The following is a 25,340-nucleotide window of genomic DNA, read 5'->3' as shown; positions in this document are numbered from 1 at the left end:
CCCCCCCCCCCCCCAATCCCAGTGTAAGTATTCTGTTTATTAATACAGATAAATCTTGCTGGCAGCCATTTCATGATCAGTCTTATTTATTTATTTGTTTATTTGTTTATTTATTTTTATTCCCCTCCCAACTCTGTGATTCTGACCTTTCCTGTAGTAGAGTGGAATAAAATAAGTTGAATGCAGTTTTTTTAAAAAAACCTTTTTATTTTGTAATTATTATAGATTCACATGAAATTGCAAAGAGAACACAGAGAAGTTCTCCATACCCTTAATCTGTTTTCCCCTAATGGCTACATTTTACTTCATTATAGTACAGTGTCAAAAGCAATAATATGACATTGATATGGTGTGTATGTATAGTGTTATGTCATTTTATCATATGTGTAGATTTGTGTAACGAATTGTATACCTGATTTTGATCATTTTTATGATCTGATTTTGGCTAAGCTTGATTTATTTCCTGGTTGGAAAAATTGTGAATGCTCTTCAACATCAGAATCTATGAAAGGGGAGATATACAAACTTATATACTAAGTTTGTTCTCTTGTCTTAACTTTGTATTGTTCTGTGTCAGTGCGATTAGGTGCCGCATTTTCTTTTTGGTTTTAATCAGAGATGTCCACATTTATAGATGACTTCTAAATAGCAGCATGCTCTCTGGCCCTGTTTCTTTCCTTTTTCCCCAATCCCCTTTATCCATGTACTTATAGTCCGTTCTTTTCTCATTGTTAGAAATGTATTGATTCCTGTATTTTTGCGGCCCAATACAACAGTTTTATTTCTTGAGACTTTTTTAGGTTTTAATATTTTGCTGGCTAATATACATATTGCTTTGGGGGGGTGGAGCTTAAAATGTTTTTTTTGTTGTTGTTGTTGCTTATTTGCTTTTTTATATGAACTTTAGAATCAGCTTATATACTTCCCGAAGATCAGGTTAAGTTTTAAATTTACTTAGGGAAAATTGACATCTTTATGACATTAAGTATTCTTACCCAGGGCATGGTGTGTCTTTACTTTTATTCAAGTCTCCTCTGGTTTCATTTTTGAGTGCTTTAAAGTTTTTCTCTCATAAGTTTGCCTATTTCTTGATAAGTTTGTGGTTAGATATTTTATTTTGTTATCATTGTAAATGGGCTCCTATCTTACATTATAACCTTAAACTGGTATCTATGAAAGGTTTTTTGTTTTTTGTTTTTTGTTTTTTTGTTTTTTTGGCAACTGGCCGGTAAGGGGATCCAAAACGTTGACCTTGGTGTTACCAGCACCATGCTCTCTATGAAAGCTTTTGAATACCATATATTAGATTTTAGGAATATTTTATAATAATTGAATCATCCTTCCATTCTTAGAATAAAAAAGACTTGTATATAATTATTATTCTTGTAACGATTCTTTAAATATGCCCTTTCAGTTTGCTGATGTTTTATTTAGGATTTTTGCATCAGTATGTTTAAGGGAAATTACTTTCTGGGTTTGTGTGTGTGTGTTTGCAATTTTTGTCAGGTTTTGGTATCAAAATACTTGCCTCATAAAAAGAATTTAAAGATATTCCTTTTTTTTAATGCTTTAGAGTATTTTAAATAACATTGGTTTTATATGATACTTAAAGATATGGCAGAACTTTTCTGTGAAATCATTTGGACATTTGATGCAAATAAATTTGAAAGCCTGATTAAAATGGAAATATTTCTAAGCATAATTTATTAAAATTGACTCCACATTTTAATCTTGGTTCCACCATTAAATGTATTCACTGTTTGCCATCAGTCCTTTTTACCAAAGTTGGCCCAGTCATCTCTTGGCTGGCCAGTAGCTCAAAATAACAGCATTGTCCAACAGAAATATAATATGCACCACATATAATTTTAAGTTATTTAGTAGCCATAGTTTAAAAAGTAAGAAAGAAATAGATGAATTAATTTAATAATATTTTATTTATCCCATTATACCCAGAATATTATTTCAAAATGTAATCAGTATAACACTGATGAAAAATTTTGCGTTCCTTTTATATGAAGTCTTTGAAATCAAGTGTGTGTTTCCCTGCTTACAGCTGATCTCAAAAGTTAGACTAGTCACATTCAGATGCTTAGTGGCTATACATGGCTAGTAACTATTGTATTGGTCACAGCAGCTCTGGAAGATTCTTCTAGAATGGGATTTGACAACCTTTTTCTGGAAAGAGATAGATAGTAAAAAAAAATTTTTTTTCTTTTTCTTTTTGGCAATTGGCCAGTATAGGGATCTGAACCCTTGACCTTGACAGATAGTAAATATTTTAAGCTTTGCAGGCCATATAATTTCAGTCATAATACTTAAGTCTGCTGTTACAGCATGAAACTGGTTATAGAAGATACATGAATGAGATCACTGTGTTTCTATAAAACCGTACTTATAAATACTGAAATTTGAATTTCATGTAATTTCTGTGTGTTACAAATTATTTTATTCAGACATTTAAAAATATTAAAACTGTTCTTACCTAGTTTGTACAAAAATAGGTAACAGGCTTAGGCTTGGTCCATGGACTGGGCCAAAAAGACAATGAATAGAGTATGTTTTTTAAAATACGCATCCATATTTAAAAAAAAAAACAAAATGAAAAAGGCAGGGCTGTGAAGTTGGTTATGGAATTTCTGTAGTACAGGAAACTGAGGGGAAATCCATAGAAGTAAATTGGGAATAAAGCCATGTGACCTGCAGAGAGCTAGAAGAGTATAACAAAAAGAGGACCTACACACTACCAAGACTGGTATTCAGGTCACGCTAACCATGTAAGGCAAGATCCCCCAAGCCACCAATAGAATACTTGGTTTGGAGATTTGGCCTTGTAGTATGTAGTTGAGGCAATTATACTAACTGGACACGTGAGTACAAGAGAAACTCTTCTTATACGGTAGTGTTTCAAACAAAAATAATGTACAAACAAGAAAGATCAGCCTGAAAGCCGTCATATAACAGAGTTTATACCCAAGATGTAGAAATAAGAGAACTTTAAAGTTAAGGAACTTTAGAAGTATACTCACAACCTAAAAGATAAAGAAGACTTAAGCCATCAAATATCATCAGACGTCTTGAAACAACAGAATGATATGAAAGTGAATCATTTCAGGATCTTGAAGAAAAAATAGTTCTGGGGTGGCTATATAATTGACTGGCTATCACCTAGGACTAAATGAATTAGAAAATAAAACTTAGGAAATCTCTCAGAATAATGAAATAACCCATAGTGATCAAGACATGAGAAATATAAAAAAGAAATGAAAAGCTATAAACTTTTCCTAAAGTCTTGAGTAAATGGAGACACATGCTTTTGTGAGGGAAACTCAACATTGTAAAGATGTCAGTTCTCCCTGAATGGGTGTGTGAATTTAATATAGTCAGTCAGAATCCCAACAGGAGTTTTTTGGTTTTGGGGTTTTTTTGGTATATTACAAATATATGAGGGGGGATTTATTAGGGGAGGAGTTTTTTGGTTTTTAATTTGAAAGTTTAATTTTGTTGTTTGTCTCAAAAAAGTAAAACCAGTAAATTAATGGAAGACTAAAGTGGAGGAGGGGAACTTGCTCTACTATATTTGAAAACTATTATTATTCACGATAATTAAAACTGTGGTAATGGCCTAGGAATATACTAGTAGATCAGTGAACTACTGTTTTTTACACTGTATTATATAGTAGCTTTCAGAGTTTTTGTCTGTGATCCACAGTATGAAATACACTTCACATCTTGAATCTTGATTTGAAGGCCTAGACTTGAAAATACATTCTCCTTTTGAATATTTTTTTAAAAATTACTTTGTTTACCTACTTTTACACCCATATCCCCCTCCCTTGTCCCTTAATCATCTTTTAAACTCAAACTTTTTTGGTCTTTTTTAACTTTAAATACATCCTCATTCATTATTTCCTTACCTACCTTCCACTTGTCTCAGTTACTTTCTAGATGAGGCAAACCCTAAACAACACATTTTCAAAGTAATATTTTCAGTAATTATGGTGAAAGGTCTATACAGTGATTCCTCAGTAGCCAGGAGTTTCTTCTCTCTTTAATAAATACTGCAGATATATATTTTTAAATCTTTCTTAGCCTTAACTAGATCCATTTGGGGATATATTAGACTCAGAAGTGGGCTTAAAGTCACTCTCCTTTAAACTCTTTTTTTTCCCTTGTTGCCTTTTGAGTAAAGTCTAAACTACTTAACATGTGCCTGGAAGCTCTTCATGAGGCTTCATTCTGGTTATACCACCAGTTTTACCCACCTTCTTCCAAGGTTTATTAGATGTCCCTCTTCTCTGTGCCCATTGTACTTATTATACTACATTCTAATTGCTAATTTACCTATTTTTCTCAGTAGATAGAGTGCTTTATGAGGATAGATTGCATCTTCTTTCCTCATTGTTGAATTCCTAGGTCATAGTATGGCTTAATAAAGACTAAATGGAAAACTACTATTTAACAATAGTAGTTTTTGCTCTAAACATTTATTATGTTCCTATTGTGTGTTAGTACTATACAGTTATTTCATATTTAATATCATATTTAATTATCACAAAGATTCTATAAGACACCTATTTCTTAAATGAAAAGCTTTAGAGTCAGGTAGTATTACATGCCCAAGGTTACTTAGTAAGAATTTGAACCATTGTATATATTTTCCTCCCTCACCCATCCCCACCCCAGATTCAGAGCAGAAATGTATTTACCGAATGAAGAAAATCATACTTTACATTTTTATTCATTATTTTTCCCCTTTTTAAATATAGCTGGTGTATTCTCAGCAGGCCTTGCTCCAGCTGCATTTGTGCCAAATCCATATATTATTAGTGCTGCTCCTCCAGGGACCGATCCGTATACTGCAGCAGGATTGGCTGCAGCAGCAACATTAGCAGGTAACTTATTGTTCATCCTTGTTGCTTATTATGGATTTAGTTTTAATTTTGGTGGAAGCTTTTTTATCTATTTGGGCAATTTAAAGTTCCTAGGAAAAACTGAAACATGCAGAATGAACTGCAGTTTCCAGGGAGTCAGTTTGTATTTTTCAGGGAAAAGCCTAAGCAATAACTCTTTTCCTCTTATATATAGTTGGTTTACATTTTTCAGTTTTGCAGTTTTAGAAATCTTAAATTGTCAACCATGAATCCCCATTCTAATGACCAAATCCCATGACCCACAGAAATAATGCAAAATAAAGTTACTTCTCAGAAAATAAATTGGAGGTAGGCGGTGTGAATACCCAGGTCAGGGATACTATAAGCTAAAGAGCTTCAGCAATCTTGAGAGAATGCCTATCTAAAAAGTTCCTAGAGCAATGTTAAAATGTGCAAGCAAGCTGGGGGACAAAAAGGTAGGGTAGAATTGGAAAAAACGTACTGAAAACTATAAAAGCCTGAGACTGCCTTGCAGAATTTGAAATAAAAACCAAAACTGTATTTATTCCTTATTAAAGTAAGGGAGAGTTGTGTGCTGGTCAGGCACAGTCTTATGGAGCAAAGCAATTTGCTGATCTTAATGTAGGGTTGTTGGGGAAAGTTTGCTTTAGATGGAGTTGGCTACAGAAACAGAAATGAGTTAGTCTTAGGCATGATGTATGTTGGTTATAGAGGTAAGAATGGGTTGATGTCAGCCTCAGAAGTATGTTTACTGGTGTGAGTCTGCTGATGGGTTGATTTTCAAAACTCAAGGCTGTCACTGATCTTTTTTGGCTTTCAGAGATGTCTTTACTGAAATGATTATCACTTAATTGTCAATTAGACAGCCTTAACCTACTTTTGGTATTTATTATCATAACTATAGAACAGTCAGCCTTTTCCTAGGAGTTTGGGAACTTTTAAACTCAAAATCTTGTTTTAAAAAGTTGGAGGGGGAGGTTACTGTAATTTCAAATTCTTGTTTGATATTTTAGCTAGCAGACTGAAACTAACCCGTCATTCAGTAGCTTTTGGTGTAGATTTGTATGTGATTCCATAAGGATGTGAGCTTTTCTGGTGCCATTTAACTGGATATTAGTATGTAAAGTGCTGGTATGTTATACATACAGAGAACCATTAACCAGTGGGACTGAAGGAAGAACTTGAAGAGGTCATTTAGTTTAGGGATAAGCATTCTGTGGATTCTGAACTTAGGCTTTCTAGGACCAATGCTGTCCAGTAGAAATGCAATTTGAGCCAGAAAATGTAATTTAAAATTTTCTGGTAGCCACATTATAAAAGTAAAAAGCAGGTGAAATTAATTTCAATAATATGTTTGGTTTAGCACAACATATCCAAAATATTATCATTTCAGCATGTAATCATTATTTGAAAATTATTACTAGATATCTTTTTTTTTCTTTTTCCATGCTAAGTCTTCAAAATCCTGTGTTTATTATATACTTACAGAATATCTCAGTTTAGGCTTTCCACCTTTTAATTGTTCAGTAGCCACAAGTGGCTTCTGGCTGTGTTGGATAGTGAGGTTCTAGGTAGGTGTCTGATTCTTGTATTGGATAGTGAGGTTCTAGGTAGGTGTCTGACTCTTGTTTTGTTTTTAAAGTATATTCTTTCTTCATAAATTCTTCAGTGTTTTAACAGTCCTCACCATAGGTTGTAGTTACCTGACTATCTTCAGAAATATTTTGCCTTTAAAGTTTTGAAAGCTTTTCATTATAGTGATTCAGTCAATTATACTGGGGTTTTATTTTCTTCCCAAAATGAAACCAATAGTTGTACTTTTAAAAATATACAACTCAGATGTCCTTAAATTCCACAGGTATGATTTTAGGACATGTTTGTTGTATCAGTCAGGAATTGTGACATTTTATTCATTACTTTAATGGTGGGGCTTTTTGTATGCAATACTATCTACTGTCCAAGAATCAAATATTGTCTTGAGTAAAGTAGAATAGAGCTGGTACAATTCATTTTTCCTGTTTTTTTTCTATTTTTCCTAGTTTGCTTTCTTACCTCTATTTTCCTCTGTGCTTATGTTATCTAGTTCTTTCTTGTCTTGACTCATTAGTCTCATTTTCCTAACTACATAAACATTGATGTCCCATTTATTTTTATATAATATTCAATCTCTTTGTGAGAATTGTGTCCAATTCTGTTGCAGATATGAAGAATATTTTTAAATTCAACGTTTCCAATCCAAATACCATTGTAGCAGGCTTGGTACGAGAATGTTCCTTATTTTTGTGTTATACATTGCAAAGCAAAAGACTTTTTAAAAATGTGTCATTTAATAGTCAGAAAATGCTCTTTTTTAAGAGAAGTGATGAATTGAGCATAAGAAATATTAAAGTTTTATGGTGTCCAAAGTTTCTTATCTGTGTTTGTCAGTCTAGACCCATAAATTGGCACTTGATAAATGTTAAATAGATGGTTAAGTGTCCTGTCAGTTCATTGGTAGCCCTGAGTTTTTCTTCACATCTCTTCTTTAAGTCCACCACTGTCACTCGTAAACACTTAATAATAATTTAATAATCCATACCTGAATGATACTTGCTCCCTAGTAGAATCAGAAAAAAATAGGATATAGCAAGAGTATGTGGGTAGAAGATTATAAGGCCATGTTCTGCTCTAAGTTTTATGCCTGTTCCCTTTTATAGTTTCAGGGTACTGACCTCATCATATATCTATAAAACCTGGTGATTTTTTTCTTTCTTTCTTTCTTTTTTTTTTTTTGTGGGGTTTAGGTCCAGCAGTGGTTCCACCTCAGTATTATGGTGTTCCGTGGGGGGTGTATCCAGCCAATTTATTTCAACAACAAGCTGCAGCTGCAGCAAACAACACAGCCAATCAGCAAGCAGCATCACAAGCTCAACCTGGACAACAGCAGGTGGGCCTTTCTTCATTAAATATTATCTGAGGATTTTTTGAAATGCTATGAGCTCCTTGTATTTAATATTTTTGTTTTCTCTTTTGTTTCCTCATTATATAATACCTGGCATATAGTTGATACACAAATATTTATTGCATGGATGTTTTTCCCTAATCGGTATTTCATGAATTTAAAGATTTGGTTGTATTCCATTTTCATTTTGCTATTTGAAATCTCTATCAATCTTTAAATTTCTTTTTTTAAGTATATGCTAATAATGTTCCTATTAAAATAATTATCCCTTCATTTTTCTTCAGGTATTTAAATTACAATTTTAAATATTAAAGATTACTAGGTACTTTATATTTTTAAGCAAGAAAAGGTGAAATATTTTCACTAAAGGTAGCTTTAATTTCTTAAAACAGAAAGAAAATATCAGAATTTTTTTTTATTAAAGCCCCTTAAGGAACTATTTTGATTAATGTCAAAACATTATTGATATATATGAATATTATGGCAGCAACATTCATCATATTTATACCAAATAGGCAACTGAATGATAAGTATGGTATTGTCTAGTTGGCAGTTAAATTTTATTTTGAATTTCCTTTAATATAAAGGTCTTAATACTACATTGATGCTCTGTTGAAGCTGTCAGTGTACATCTTATCACAGCATTGTTTAATAAATTATTTTTTAATCTGTATCTTCTTTGAGCAAACATAAAAATAATACATTACCTTAATAATACACACATCTGTGTTTGATATTTATTTATATGGATGGGTTTACAATGAATGCCCTTTGTCCTGAATTGTTTTAATATTTGTAAAGTTGATTAAGTTTGTCATGCTTGTGTATAATCACTGCAAAAGCTATGTGTTAATAAAGTAGTGAAACTTGACCAGCCTTAAGATTTTTCACCTTGTTTTGATGTAATATTATGTTCTTTTTTTTTACACTGAGGCTTTATGTCAAAAAGCAGTTTTTACTCACTTTTATTAAAGCTTCTGAATTCTGAAAACTTAGTTTGATTTGAAGTTTTTGTTCTGCATCACAATCTCATAACAGATAATATCATACTTAGTTTATTCCCTTAAGCTTCCTGTTTGTTTTCAGCCTTAGAAAATAATTTTAATAAAATCTGAAGTCTTTAAGATTTTGCCTTTCCCTCCACTCCCAAATTTCTTTTTAAAAAAATACTGTCTTTGGGGCCGGCCCGGTGGTGCACTGGAGAGTGCGCCGCTTGGGAGCGCGGCGGCGCTCCCGCCGAGGGTTCAGATCCCATGTGGAGACCGGTTCCCGCTCACTGGCTGAGCATGGTGCGGGCGCAACACCGAGGGTTGCGATCCTGTTGCCGGTCCCCGGTGCGGGCGCGACACCGAGGGTTGCGATCCTGTTACCGGTCAGTAAAAAAGACAAAAAAAGGAATAAAAAAAATTAAAAAATACTGTCTTGATAAATTAGAGAGCACAAATATTAGAAATAATTTTTACCCAAAGACCTTTTATAATCTCCATGTTACTTTATAGATTGCTCTAGTTGTCAAAATCCAGTGGTTGTGTTTTTGATGTTATTTTGTGATTTTTCATGCTAAATCTACATTTCATTTAATGAAAACATGTTTAAAAACTATCCAAAGGCTATTGGTAACAGTACTTCTGATTTTTGGACTTTATAATGGGCTTATTGTGATGTTAGCCCATTATAAGTTGAGGAGCATCTGTATATACAGCTGTCCAAGATAAATTTCTTTATCTATTTTTTATAATACCACTTTTAAAATCGTTTGTCCTTTGTAGGTTCTCCGTGCTGGAGCAGGTCAGCGTCCTCTTACTCCCAATCAGGGTCAGCAAGGGCAGCAAGCAGAATCACTTGCAGCAGCTGCAGCAGCAAATCCAACTTTGGCTTTTGGTCAGGGTCTTGCTACCGGCATGCCAGGTATATAATTGGTTAGATGTAGAAATTTGAATAGATTTTAAAATGTTAAATGTAGACATACACACTGAATAGTGAGAAAATCAAGAAGTGTCTTCAGAATCTTGCCTACCCTGTAATAAATTATTTAGAACTGAGATGCTGATAGTTGAAATCAATACTGTTTGTGAGATTCAGTGACAGAAATGGCAAATGTGTATCATAGTTCTCAACACAGCCATTTTTTCTTAATCTGTTTATGGTATAAACTATAGCATCTTTCCAGCTGACCCTAGCCCGGAATTTTCAATACAGTGCTTCAGGAAGTAAAACCAGTTGGTTAGAGTTGGCATGCAAGACAAAACCTATTTGTCATTCCTGCCATATAAGAATAGTCATTTAATTAGTTAATATTGAAAAGTTTACAGATAACATTTTTTGCTTTGATCATTGTTCAATCATGTTTAGCACATTAATAAGCATTTTTAAACTTGATATTTATAACTTCATAGCAATAATGTCTATAATATGCCTATGAAAGCCTAATGTATAGAAGATTATAGTATAAAATTTCTGGCCATTGCTGCTGTACAACTTGTAGAAAGGGGCAACAAAGTATATTTTTTGTGTGTGAAATTGATTTTTTTGAAACTGGATATAAAATCACTACTTTAATGGGCTGGCCCCGTGGCTCACTCGGGAGAGTGCGGCGCTGGCAGCGCCGAGGCCGCGGGTTCAGATTCTATGTAGGGATGGCCAGTGCGCTCACTGGCTGAGCGTGGTGCAGTCCACCCCGTGCTGAGGGTTGCGATCCCCTTACTGGTCAAATATATATATATATCTCACTACTTTAATAATAATGGAGGAAGGAAGGTGTTTCTCTTAAGCTAAAAGAGCAGTGCTTGTTTTGTTTTTAAAGTGAAATTTAAAAGCTGTATTTGAATATCAGTAGATAAGGCATCACTTCCCATTCTCTCCACTTCTGAAAACTCACTTTTTCTTTTAACTATGTTATTTTTCACTTTTCGTATATGAGTGGTTACTCCTATGACTATTCGGTTTACTTAACTAATGAAATGTGGGTTCCAGTTTCCATTTAATTGTAGTTAAATTTTCTTTTCAGATCATTTAGAAAGTGTGTTCAGTGTATTGGAAAAGATTGTAACTTGCATGAGTGAAGGTTTCTTTTATGTATTAAATGTTGGTTAAATACTCCTGTATGTTATTTTAAGGGTTTCTATGTCAATTGTATTAATTCTGTTCTCTGGAATTCCAAGGTTTTTCATCTTGTCTAGTCCACTGGATAGAGAGAAGATTTTCATAGTGCTGTCCCTGAAGTACAAATTTTGGTAGAGTAGTGTGTTTTGTGATTATTTTCTTTTGTACTCCAGTCATATGCTCACTTCCTGGAAGCTACTCTCCTGGAGCCATCGTTCATTAGAGATGTTAGCAAAAGCAGCCTTTTGAGGAATGGAGTGTGACACTAAAGTTGTTGTAGGCACATGGAAGCAGGGCTTAATGGAAGTGAGCTGGTAGTTTTATAGAGCCACTAAGACTATTTTGGGTTCTTCTTAGGTTTTAGCTACAGCTAGAAAGGGAAGCAGAGTCATAGAGTACAGCAGTCTTTCCTGCCTAACTAGATCCCTAGTGGAACCTGGACTTAAGAGAGTACTTCTGGCCTGTGTGTATATGCTGCTGACAGTGACAATTCCTGATCTTTCTAGTCTCTTTATGCTGTTCCTATTATTCATTTTTTATAAATGCCTTTGCTCCCCTTCATATTCAGCTCATAGTCTTAATAAAAACGTCATAGTATTTTGCTATTAAATTTCATTAACTTTGGTCTTAGAATTTATATATATATAAATTCTAAGACCAAATATATATATATATATTTTGTCTTTTTTTGAGACCAGCCGCACCGCGCTCAGCCAGTGAGCGCCCCGGCCATCCCTATATAGGATCTGAACTCGCAGCAGGAGCGCTACTGCGCTCCCAAGCGCTGCACTCTCCCGAGTGTGCCACGGGCTCGGCCCTTAGAATTTATATTTATATTCACTTTTCTTCTTTTCGTTGTGTGGGAAAACTCTTTATTGCTTTCTTTTTTTGTTTCATTTAACAGTGATCTTTAGGCTCATAATTCTAGAAGAAAGCAAGCTCTTATACTATTATTTGTCTAGAAATGATTATATCTTTGGAATAATAATAAAAATAGGTATAACTTTTAGGGCATGTCTTAAAGCAGATTATTTTACTTAACCTTTTGAGCCATAACATTTAGCTCCTTAGAAATATAAGTGTAGGGGCCGGCCCGGTGGCACACTCGGTAGAGTGCGGCGCTTGGGAGCGCGGCGGCGCTCCTGCCGAGGGTTCGGATCCCATATAGAGACCGGTCCGCTCACTGGTTGAGCGCGGTGCGGGCGCGACACCGAGGGTTGCGATCCTGTTGCCGGTCGCAGTACGGGCGTGACACCGAGGGTTGCGATCCCGTTACCAGTAACGAAAAAAGACAAAAAGGAAAAAAAAAAAAGAAAGAAATATAAGTGTAAAAACTGTTCTCATAAAATGGGCCTTACTAGAATTAGTATTTCTAAGTCTCAGTGACTTGTCAGCTGTTCACATGATTCCCTTGCTCTAAAACTTTCTCTCATCTCGTCTGTCCTTCATTCTGCTCAGAACTCCGATGAAATAATTTTCACTTTCTATATCCAGATATACACAGTTATAAATCTAATGTGCTGTTTTAAAAAGCTCACTTGAGAAAATTGATGTTCTTCAAGTCTTATTATACTTTAACTCTTACACTTTCTATCCTTCTTCAGCTTTCATCTATCAGATCCCTGGTTGTTGTCCTATTTTAACCTTTCTGCTTGATCCTACATGCTATCTGTTGTTTTTCAGTCTCGTATCTTCATACTTTCTCTCTCTGCCACCTCCTTCCCTTCAACCACCGTGCTAGTCTGCCTTTTCATCCTAAAAAGCTTTATCTCTACTGCGATCCGTTCATGGACTCAGTGTCAAAATTTACACTGTACACCACACTTCTTTTATGCCCAGCCTCTATGATTCCTTTGTAATAGCTCTAATATTACTTGGCAACAATTGCAAAGTATGACTTCCTCTCCTCCATCCTTATTTTTTTCAATTCTTTGTTGTATTTCACCCTGTTGACTTTTTCCAATTTTCTGAAACTCCTTTCTACTATCCCTTCTATTATACTTTACTCTCCTGGCCTTTTCACCTTTCTCATTCCTTTATATCAGTCCCAGTTTCCTCTATGTATATCATTAATTAGAAGACAGTGTGGATTAATGACTACATGCTTTGGAGTCAGATCTGCTGTATTGTTCTACCACTTAGTAGTTATGTGATCTTGGCCAAGTTACTTTGAACTTTGGTTTCAATATTGGAAAAATGGAGATACTCTACATTTATTCCCTTAGTAAAGTCTACCTACTTTAATTATTTTAATTTTCATCCATATGAGTTTACACCTGCATTTTGGATTATTTTCCAAATACCTGTAACACATTTCTATTCTACCCTTTTATCAGATATTACCATTTGTATGTTCCAGCCATTCCTCCAACTGAAAATGTCAGAAAATGAACTCATCTCTTCCAGATTTGCTTATCGTATTATTTACATACTATTTCAGTTAACTCTGCTATCCTCTAGGACTAGAAACTCTTGGCTTCAACTGCAAAGTCATCTTTACTTCTTGGTTTTTTACTATGCTGGACAATCCATAACTTGCCAATTTTTGATCATTGTATGTCATGTTTATTTCCTTTCATATCTGCTATTCTTATTCAGTCCCTTATCCTCCCACTAACTCTGTCTTATGCTGATCTCTTTTGTTCATTTTATCTTTTTATTCTCCTTTCAGTTACCTTTCAAAAATACATGTCAGGGGCTGGCTGGTTTGCTCAGTTGGTTAGAGTTTGGCCTTGTAACGGCAAGGTCAAGGGTTTGGTTCCTCATACCAGCCAGCCGCCTAAAAATAATTTTTTTTTTTAAAAATAAATAAATACATGTCAGTTTATACTATTCTGGTTCCTCACACTTTTCATGATCTAGCCCCAAACTACCTTTTTAACCTAATCTGTTAAATCTCTTTGTTAGTCCTATGCTTTAATACACTAGACCACATACTGTTCTCCAAATACACTGTACTTTTATGCCTCTAGCCCTAGCTAATCATGTTATTCTTTAGCTTAGAGTATGCTTTTATAAATTTTAAACAAAGTTGGTGTGTATAGTTTTGCCTTTTGCTTTTTTAATCTAGCTTTATAAGCATTTTGTGATTAACTTTCCTTCTCATCCTTTAATATGATTTCTTCCATGAAGCTTTCACTGATCATTCTTTTCTAGTACTCATGTATTAATAATTTTTCTTCTTCCTTGCATTTCATTTAGCTATTTGTAGTTTATTAGTTCTACAATGCTTACTTTAACATGTTTAAAGATGGGAAAAGTCTTGGGCCAGCCTGGTGGCGCACTGGATAGTGCGCCGCTTGGGAAGCGCTGCGGCGCTCCCGCCCGAGGGTTCGGATCCCACATACAGACCGGTTCCCGCTCACTGGCTGAGAGAGGCGCGGGAGCAACACCGAGGGTTGCAATCCCATTGCCGGTCCCCGGTCCGGTACGGGGGCAACACTGAGGGTTGCGATCCGTTGCTGGACACAGAAAAAGACAAAAAAAAAAAAAAGATGGGAAAAGTCTTAAAATTAAAGTGGAAGGAGTTTTGTTTCTCTCTGAAGGAAAGTTATTAGATCAAGGTCATGTCTTACAGTAAGTGGCATCTTATAATTCAGAAAGGGGTGTATTTTCTCCTCTACTAGATTGTACAATTTTTGAGTATGGAGATCATGCTTTTTTTAAATCCCCCACGTCTTATGCCATTTTTCTTTACTTCACCTTCTTCCCTTTCTCTACCCCTCATACTGTCACATTTCTCACAAACTTTCTCAGTAACAAAAAGATAATACAGTGGAAGTTAGAAATGTTTAAACTGAATTATAGTGAAAATGCTCCATAGTTTAAATTTGTGGACTGTAACTAAAACAGATCATGTAAGGAACATATAGCAATGCATACATTAGAAAATAAGAAAGTCTGGAAATTAATGAGCTTAGCATTTGTTTGGAAACTATAAAAAGAAGAGAATGAACTCAAGGAATGTACAAGGAAGCAAATAATAAAGATAGGAGATGATGTGAATGAAATAGCCAGTAAACATACAATAAAACGGATCATTTATCCCCAGATTTCTTTCTTTGAAAAGACTACTAAGGTTGATCAACCTCAGAGAGGCTCATCAAAAAAAGAGGCAAAATGAAGGCATAAATAACCAATATCAGGAGAATTAAACAATCATAAGAAGCTATCAGGAATAATCTCATGTTAATAAATTGGAAAATGTAGACTGTATAAATGCATTGTGGTATACTTCACAATAAATAGCAGCTCCATTCTTATAATACTTTAACCAAAAACAGGAGCAATTCTTGACTCTTTTTCTTATATCCCTCATCTAGTCTCAACAAATTCTGCTGGCTCTCACAGTCTAAATTACCTTTCTTAAAATAAAAAAACAAAAAATAGAATCTGCCTTTCTACCTCCACCTCTTCTACTCTGACCTGGTCACCATTACATGTCAGTTGCATTAGCTTTCCATCTGGGTTACCATATTTCATCTTGCCCTTCCTTTCTGCCCTATGGAGTCTGTTCTGTACACAGTAGCTAGAATGAAAGAGAAGTTGAATTAACTCACTCCTGTCCTCATAACTCTCTAATGGTTTCTTATCTTTTCAGAGTAAATGCCTTGAGCATCCCCCAAAACTGTTGCCATGATCTTTGCTCTTGACTGGTCCACTTTTGCTTTGTCGTTTTGTTTTTGGTGGCTGGCCAGTATGGGGATCCTAAACCCTTTGACTTTGGTGTTATGACACCATGTTATAACCAGCTGAGCCAACTGGCCAACCCCAGTTTTGCTTTGATGGACCATTTATACCTCTTGGTACCTATTGCTTTGATTGTGCTTTTTCTTCAGGATCATACTGCTTAAAGGCATGTATTATCCCTTGATACAGTTCATTGAAGAAATAGTGTCAAAGTAGTGTAAAAGTACTATATAGTATTATAGTAGTAGACAAAACAAGTAGTGTCCTGATCCTGCTTGTTTAAAATTTCTGGCGAAAGCTGTGCTCTTTTCTGCAGCTGATTTGGGTGCAACAGTTTTGGCACCCACCAAGTAGAAAGTTTGCTCAACTTTAATTTTTCAGTCAGAATTGTGTAAGCTGAACCGATTGAGATGTTTATGGTGTTGGTTATCGTTTCTGCTGTTAATTGTTGGCCTTCTTCAGTTAGGGCATGAACAAGATTAATTTTTTCCTTGAAAGTTGATGTGAATGGCTTATGGTGGACTTTATCTTCAACATCGTTTCATCCCTTCTTAAAACGAGTTATCCATTTGTAAACTGCTAATTACTTTGGGGCATTGTCCCCATAAACTTTTCATAAAGCCTCAATGATTTCACCATTCTTCCACCCAAGCTTCATCATCAATTTGATGTTTGTTCTTGTTTCAATTTTAGCAGAGCTCATGTTCTTCTGATAAGAGCTGGTACTCTTTTTTTTTTTTTTTTTTTTTTTTTTTTTGTCTTTTTTCGTGTCCGGCAACGGATCGCAACCCTCAGTGTCGCGCCCATACCGGACCGGGACCGGCAACGGGATCGCAAACCTCGGTGCTGCGCCCACACCTTGCTCAGCCAGTGAGCGGGAACCAGTCTGTATGTGGGATCCGAACCCTCTGCGGGAGCGCCGCCGCGCTCTCAAGCGGCGCACTATAGCAGTGCGCCACCGGGCCGGCCCAGAGCTGGTACTCTTTAAACTGATGTCTTATTCTTCTTAGGGCCTAAAACTAGATCCTCTTCAGACATGTTATATAACAAGTTGGTATGACTTTCTTTTGGTGCAAAAAAATTTTGAAACTCTTGCATAGTTTTGTCACAATATGCATTTTCTGTGAACTTTTTGAAGACTCCTCATATTTTTTGTTTGTCTCTATCTGCAGTAGAAATAATTTCCTTGAGAATAAAGATATTTCTCTTTATGGTTTCATGCTATATCTCAATACTGAAAATAGTGCCTGGCATATGGTAGCTACTTGATGAATATTTGTCAGATGGATGAATGCATGAAAAATTAAGTAGGGAATGGGAGAGGAAAAGAAAAGCATTCTGTGGCAAGGAAACAATAAACCAAAGCGCCGTGGGAAGAGGAAGCATGGTGCCTTTGAGGAGTTTGAAAGCTCTTTTTTCCTAGAGTGTAAAAGGTATGGGAGTGCCACGTGAAACTGGAAAGATGGTCAAGGGCCAACCAGATCATGTTGTGGGCCATATTCAGGACTTTGCTATTCATTTTAAACCCTTTGGAAGGTTTTGAGCAGAGGTATGGTATTAGATTGGATATTAAAAGATCACTCTGGAGATTAGGTTATAGAAGGCAGGGTCTTCTATAGATCTAGTTGGACGAGATAGTGACATTGAAGAGAATGAATGGATTTGAAAGATTTAGACAGTAAATTGAACAGGTCTTGGGATGAATTGACTGGGCTAATTCTTTTTGAGAATTTTTGTCTGCTGTTTACTTAAGAAGCACTAAGTACTATTTGATTTTTCAATAAAATGTTTGCAGCCAAATGTCCAAATGGATTAACTTTTATTTTTTAATTTAGATTTAGATGTTATATAGACAATAATGCTTTTGAACCAAGAGTATTTTCTTTGTGTCTTGGGTTTAAGGACAGACCACATGCACCAGTTATAACTATTGACTAGCATCTACAGCTTGAGATTTACTGGTAATGTGGATGTTTCACTAGCAATGTGCTTATTCTTGGTCAGAATTACTGTATTTAGTTAAAATCAACCTTTGTATACAAAAGTTATCAGTCTTAATGGTAAAGTATTTATCCCAGCACAGTTTATTATACTTGAACTTAATTTAGCCTACCATGTTTGAAAGCAGTAAAATTTTCATGTTGTTTTATGACTATAATTTTACCATGATTTTTGCTTCTGCATAGTCTTAAAATAAAACTTAAAAATTGATGTTAGGGGCCGGCCCGGTGGCGCACTGCTACAGTGCGCCGCTTGGGAAGCGCGGCAGCGCTCCCGCCGAGGGTTCAGATCCCACATACAGACCGGCCGCTCACTGGCTGAGTGAGGTGTGGGAGCAACACCGAGGGTTGCGATCCCGTTGCCGGTCCCGGTCCGGTACGGGCGCGACACTGAGGGTTGCGATCCGTTGCCGGTCACGAAAAAAGACAAAAAAAGGAAAAAAAAAAAAAATTGATGTTAGGATATATTTTAATTTATTCTATGTTTTAAAACACTTTTAAGACTATTGGAAGTTGCCACTACATTTTTGCAGGTGATATGTCAGTCTGTTGGGCCCAAGTCCTTGTCAGTGTATAAGGCAGCCTTTCTCAGCCTGAGTTCCAGAAGATAATTGCCTTATTGCCCTAAAGTACCCACAGTATATACAAATGCTCCTCGACTTTCGATGGGATTATGTCACAATAAACCCATCGTTAAGTTAAAAATATCCTAAATCAAAAACGGATTTGGTACACCTAACCTGCTGAACATCATAGCTTAGCCTGGCCAACCTTAAACATGATCAGAACACTTACCTTAGCCTGCAGTTGGATAAAATCATTGTAATACGAAGTCTATTTTATAATGAAGTGTTGAATATCTCATGTAATTTATTGAATACTGTACTAAAAGTGAAAAACAATGGTTGTATCGGTACTCGAAGTATGGTTTCTACTGAATGCATACTGCTTTTGCACCATCATAAAATCAAAAAATCCTAAGTCCAAACCATCCTAAGTCGGGGACCATCCTGTAGTTAACTTCTCTCCTATTCCTCTAAATTGGTACTTGTTATGTACCATTTTGAGGAGAATTGACACAGTAGTTACTTAAATCATTTTCTGTGTTCTTTGGTTCATACCAGAAATCCCCATTGAGAAAGGCTGCAAAGAGGTGAACTTCACTGTCCTGTAGTTCTGAATAAAGTAAATTGTTACCTGCCGTGTGCTCAAGGCTACAATAAAACTAATGCCTGCATGATTTTTACTGAAACTTTAGCTTGAGAACCTTTACTAATAGACTGTTATGATTTTAAGGTATCCAGATCATGATTTAAGTTTTTAAAGGGACGATTACAAGTTAAAATCTAGGGCAGTGCTGATAATGAGGCATTTGGTTTGGAACTTGGTAGTAAACATTTCTTACAGTGTTCTACCTTACTTATTTGAGTTTCTCTAACCATTCTCCTCTTAGGACTGACTAAATGGTGATATTTTTCTAATGTCAGTGCTTGATAGCCTATAGTTTCTGTTTTAAGGAAAGTACCTCTTCGTTTTGTGATCCATAAGTGAAAGGCATCTCTGTTAAAATTTAGAGAAAAAATGTTTAACTACATTCTATTACTTTTCATATATTTAGTAAAACCTTCTCTAATGTGTTGCTTTTCATGTGGTAAATATTTAAGGGCTTTATATTAACAGTATAAAATTGCTGTGTTTTCTGGTTGACAAAAATACAAATGCAGGGGAAGATAAAAATGCATGTTTTCTATAATAAGTATTTTAATTAGTAAACATTTATTTTAATGTTATCTAGGGTATCAAGTACTAGCTCCAACTGCCTATTATGATCAGACTGGTGCCTTAGTGGTTGGCCCTGGAGCAAGAACTGGCCTTGGAGCTCCAGTTCGATTAATGGCTCCAACACCTGTTTTAATTAGTTCAGCAGCAGCGCAAGCTGGTAAGTGTAACTGACATCTTAAGGGATGGTATTTTTCTGGTGGTGTTTGAGATATTTAAAAAATATCGAATAGTTTTCTGGGTAGTTTTAAAGAGTATCTGAAATTTATTTTACAGCAGCAGCAGCAGCAGCTGGAGGAACTGCAAATAGTCTTACAGGCAGCACAAATGGTCTGTTTCGGCCACTTGGCACTCAGCCACCACAGCAGCAGCAGCAGCAGCAGCCAAGCACTAATCTGCAGTCTAATTCATTTTATGGGAGCAGTTCTTTGAGTAATAGCTCCCAGAGCAGTTCTTTATTTTCTCATGGACCTGGTCAACCTGGAAGTGCATCTCTTGGCTTTGGAAGTGGTAGCTCTTTGGGTGCTGCTATAGGCTCAGCCCTCAGTGGATTTGGTTCATCAGGTAAGTTTGTTTTTAAGATGAGTGTACTCTGGTAAATGGACATGAGGTATATGTATGTTTTTAATATTAAAATAAGCAACAATAGCATATAGTATAGGAAGAACAGAGATAAAATGTTGGATTATTGGTTTAAAATATCTCCTGCAAATCTTCTAAACATTTGTAAATGTTTAACTCATATCAAGTAGCCCATATTTACTCAAATATAAAATGTTTCCTTTTTCCCTTGTCTTTGAGTTTATTACCATAATTTTTGTTTTAGTGAGGTTTGTTTGGATCAATACATTGTATGCTAATTACTAGCTCTTCCTTATTCTATGCATAATATCTTTGAGGAGGTAAATATTTTGTCATTTTTGGTGTTTTAAAATAATAATCATGTGCTTATCATATAGTTTATTCTTATTAAATGCTAGTGGTTTGTTAGGGTTTTCTTCATTTGGTGTAATATGTAATTAGATTATAATGAAATATTCTAAACAGAAGCCCCTGAGAAACTACCAGTATGCTTATCTTTATTTTAGATTAAATAAGTTAGCTTTTGTCACTAAAAATCCATTTAAAAGAATGTCTGTTCACGTCTTAGCTTTATATAAAACTTAAGAAATCAGAATTTTAAGTAGTTTCACAAAATAAATAGTTTTCCCACACAAACTAGTGTCTAGATTTTATGACCAAAGAAGTACTAAGTGAAATCAGAAGAGGCCCACATTAACTCCATATTGACACACCTTGTATATTCTCTGAAGTTTTCAGAGTATTCAGGAAATGTTAGGAAAAAACGGCTTACCCTAGTTCTATTGGTATAATTGGCGGCCTTTTCTTCATGAGGGCAAGGTTATTTATTTGGACCTCAAAAGATTTTTTGTTTCTGTAACATAACATCCTAGAATCCTAAATATGTGCTTCTCATCTGTTTTCCCACCACATCAAATTATATTATTTTCTGGTGGGGAAAATGGCAAAACTTAACATATGCCAGTCATTATTAACCATGCTTGCCAGTTTTCTAAGGAAGTGTCTTCAGAACTTTTACCATGTCGTATTTATAGAGGAGATAATCTCGAATAGCTATAAACTTTCTAATGCAGAATACTTTGTTGTTATAATGAAGTACAGTAAGGAAATACCACACTTGCCTAATAAAAAATTATCTGAAGAATGGATACAAGAACTTCAGAGGGAAAATTATGAACATGGAAACTGTTTAATCTTTTAATTTTCCTATTTTTTTTTTTGTTCTTTTTGAAGTTTAGTATTTTTATGCCCAGCTCACACATTCTCATAGGATTCATTTTTTGTTTCTAACACAATAGGGACAAATATTTCTCCCCAAACAATCCTAAATATGCTGAATAAAACTGAACAAATATAACTTAAAAAACAAACTTTGTGGAAATAACTAGTTCCTAAACTAGAGATTGTAGACCCTAAATAATACAGGAAAAATGGAGCTTTGATAAAAACCCCATGTTCCCTTTCCTAATGTTTAATATGTCACTAATGGTCTGGTATAGATTTGTAGGCCCCTTATTAACTCAATTCTTTGTCCAAATTCCCATTTGTCTTAGTTAAGACTGTTTCCCCTACATTCAGGAACTGGTTGGCATGAACCTTTTGTTCCCTACAGATGTTTCTTTCCTAGTTTATCTTTATGCCTCCCTTATTTATAAGCATGGCTTACTCAATTCTGATTTCCATGCTGGGAAAGGTTCATTTTACCTTGCTTTAGAGGGCATTAGTAATTGCCACTCCTGAGTGCCAGTGAATAGTCTTCACCTCCCTCTTCTTGGGTATTTTGTGAAAGTTCATTCAAGTGCTCTTACAAGTCTACCTACTGCCATTTCACATTATGGCAATTACATACTTATATGAAATCTAAAATAGAATATGGTTGTGTGCACATTTGCATATACACCATTAACATATATTTAGTCATTCTCTTACCTATGTGATGAAATTAATTCATGTTTAACAATGTTTAATACCCCCTATTTTATAATATAGTTGGCCAGGAAGCTTAGCCATTGTAACATAGGAATTAAATCGTTCTTCCTATGACCTTTTACTTTCAAAGTACTATGATAATTAAAAGTTTGTAATTTAACATGTTAAACACAGTTGATAAATGATTAGCGGCTTCATTGTCTGTCTAGCCTGTTAGATATTTTAGGTGCACTTTGTTTCATATTTCATAGTCATACTGTTGCAGATAATTTAGGCATATAGTAAAACCTAAAGAGCCAGCTTCTTTATGTTTAAAGTAATTTCTGGATTATTTTTAAATGTTCTGCTTGGCTTTTCCTTTTTGGAAGAAAATAATTTTGCATGTATCAAAACTTTTCTTTGGTTATTTGCAAGGGGAATGGTAATTTTGCTGCTCTCATTTAAGAGCTGTTGTCTTTTTCCTTATCAGTTAAATTGTTTTCTGAAATAAATAGGAATTTAAAATATAGCGTGTTTTAGAAAAATCACTTTGACAGTGTCCTTTTAAATTAGCATAGTTAATGTAGCATATGTTGACAATTTTGCCAAAACCAACTCAAGAAGAACTGTTTATTACATTAATGTTTATATTTGTTTTAGCTATTAAAATGTGCATAGCTACCTAGTATTTTTGTATTATTTGCTGTCTTAAAATATGAAATTTGCAATAAGACATATTATCAGTCTTTCAGAAACTGCATTAACTGGTATAAAAAGTTGAATTAGCAGTATAATCTTTTGTCTAATATGGTAGCATGAGCCTGTTTTTTGTTTTGTTTTCTTTATAGAATTTTGAATTTGGCAAAAACCTATTTAATTTTCCTATTTGTATTATAAGCTTAACTTGGTCTACCAGATGTCATGTGCTCAGCTTAATTTTTTTTCTTTAGTCTGTACCCTGTATTACCTACTTACGTATGACTTACGACTAGAAAACCAAGATTTAATAGAAACTTTAAAATTTCTTGAAAACAATTGCCATATTGGTCCGAATATAGATTTCGTCCTTAAAAAATTTATTTAACAGGTTAAGAAATGTAACATGAAGTTTTCTTAACTATAAAAGGCATTGAATTAAAAGATGCTAATGCTTAGAAATAGGAAGGAAGCGTACTTGAAAATATTGGGCTCTGAGACTTGAGAATCAGGAGTTTTGGATGGCCCTTTTAGACACATGGTAAAGAATTTGATTATCCACATATATGATGATTAACAGTCAGATCTCGGTTGCCCATCTGAGCATGCATAGCTCACCGGAGGCCTATATGATAGTGTGATTCTACTATTCTTTTATGATTTTGTGGAATATAAAAAGGAAAAAATAATTAGAAGTCTAATAGTTGAATTTGGGATTAAGTAAAAAGAATTTGGTATGTAGTACAATAAGGGATGTGAGATAATATAAATTGTTTATTATCTAAGAAAAAAAAAAGCTGATCAATCTTTACTTGAGTAAGGGACTCAGGAGGCCAGTTAATGGAATCTTAGGAATTGGAAAGTCCTGAGGGGTAAGTGAAAGCATGTCTTTGGTATGATGACAATAATGAGAGCTATTAATTCTCTAAAAGAAAGTTTAGTATTTTCATATATATTTTATAATCTAGTTGTTGGAGAATAAGAGAGAACGTATAGTGTGAAAAATACTGAGGTGTTAGCTATATGAAAAATAACTGACTAATATTCGGGCCAATATGGACTTAAAGGGCTCTGGCCAATATAGACTTACAGGGCTATGTTTTGAACATGATTAGAAGCCAAATCAAATGTGAATGGTGAAGGAAATGTACTAATACTCTATTTATTAGTATAATCTTTTCTTGGCATTGAGTTGAAGTCTGAGGACCAGGTTCCAGAGAATAGGATACTACCAAAATTTAACCTTGTTGGAATCTAATCTCTAGCATGTCCTAAAGCAGACAACTTGCAGTTCCAGGGTTTATAAATCATACCAGGGTATTAAAGCACAGTAATCATATGGTCAGTGGTAAATATGTATAAAATGAAACATATGACTGCTCTGCTAAGTATTTGGTTACTTTATTGGGGTGCATTTATACCCTTTTATGATTAATAAGTTAGTATATATAGTTATCACAGTAATTATCTTCTCTATAATATTTCTAAAAATAATTATTGTGATCACTTGTTATTTCCTAGCAAGAGTTGGGGATAGGTTTCATTCAGTTAACACTGTATGTAATTAGGGTTTTTTTTATTTCTTCTTCAGTTGGCAGTTCTGCAAGTAGTAGTGCCACAAGGAGAGAGTCTCTATCTACTAGCTCTGACTTGTACAAAAGATCTAGTAGCAGCCTAGCACCCATAGGGCAACCATTTTACAATAGTCTGGGATTTTCCTCCTCTCCAAGTCCAATAGGCATGCCTCTGCCAAGCCAAACTCCAGGACATTCACTTACGCCACCGCCATCACTTTCATCACATGGATCCTCATCCAGTTTGCATTTAGGTAAAAAAAAACCCAAAACCCTTTTTATTTGTATGTATACATGTATGTGTGTTTGTGTGTGTGTTTATAATATATGTAAAATATTTAATGTTGGATAAAACATGCCAAATTGCTTTTGCTTTTAGATATTAGCCTTTTGAAAAAGCTCTACTTTCCTGAAAATTCAAAGTGAGGGTCTAATGTACAGTAAGGTAAAGACCCCCTATTGTATATTATTATTATTATTATTATTATTATTATTATTATTATTATTATTAGTTTTTATGAAATACAGTGGTGTGTTTTTCTTGTCTGTGCCTTTGATTTGTGTGTTTTAGTGCATCTGAAAAGTCAACTATGCATGATAGTGAAAGAGAAATTTCACTATCAAAAGTTTTGCACACCATACGAAAAACATTAGTCGTACAGTTACTGAATTTAAATAATTTAGTTTAGTACAATGGTTTTTGCTTTGGCCTTTGAATGCCTGGCCATTTTATCAAAAAGTTATATTAGGAGATTTGAATTTTGTGTGTTTGTGAGTTAGAGAAGCTTCTGGGCTTGGGCCAAATACTTCTCTTCTTTTGAATATGTTAAGGAAGGAAATGTTTTAGGCTTTTTGAACCCCTGAACTTGGAGCATTTAAAACTTTTGTTTATATCTGTATATTACAATTATCCCCACCCAAAGATTACTAAGTTGATATCTTTTTTTCCTCTCCAGGAAATATTTACATAGATAACGGTACATTTTGAAGGGTTTTTGGACATCGGAGACTATGTCTGTCCCTTTTTTGTCAAATAAATTATTTCATTAAAGTTAGATTTTGAATTTTTGTAGTCCTAGTTACCTCAAGTGAAACTGAGGGATTCTGTTGCTGACTTTATGTGCATAGAGATATTTAAATCAGCTTGTGATTTTAAGTAATGTTGCTATTGTAA

The 25,340-nt window shown here is 34.7% G+C and overlaps 1 protein-coding gene across 6 annotated transcripts in view; it reads left to right on the top strand.

The window, feature by feature from the left end:
• PUM2 (pumilio RNA-binding family member 2) overlaps nt 1-25,340 on the top strand; it is a 67,208-nt gene that overhangs the window by 16,512 nt on the left and 25,356 nt on the right. For 3 of the 6 annotated variants that reach the window (XM_008573273.1, XM_008573267.1, XM_008573282.1), the window contains 6 exons: nt 4,770-4,895; nt 7,679-7,821; nt 9,606-9,744; nt 19,423-19,566; nt 19,683-19,970; nt 24,184-24,420. In XM_008573273.1, coding sequence (XP_008571495.1) covers nt 4,770-4,895; nt 7,679-7,821; nt 9,606-9,744; nt 19,423-19,566; nt 19,683-19,970; nt 24,184-24,420 — 1,077 coding nt within the window. The remainder of the gene's footprint in view (nt 1-4,769; nt 4,896-7,678; nt 7,822-9,605; nt 9,745-19,422; nt 19,567-19,682; nt 19,971-24,183; nt 24,421-25,340) is intronic. The other 3 variants (XM_008573300.1, XM_008573307.1, XM_008573291.1) reach the window with 1 other exon arrangement.

Source organism: Galeopterus variegatus, unplaced genomic scaffold (assembly GCF_000696425.1).
Source record: "Galeopterus variegatus unplaced genomic scaffold, G_variegatus-3.0.2 Scaffold52, whole genome shotgun sequence".
Classification (NCBI taxonomy): Eukaryota; Metazoa; Chordata; class Mammalia; order Dermoptera; family Cynocephalidae; genus Galeopterus; species Galeopterus variegatus.
The sequence above is the reverse complement of the archived record's forward strand: the minus strand, read 5'-3'. Positions and strand labels throughout refer to the sequence as shown.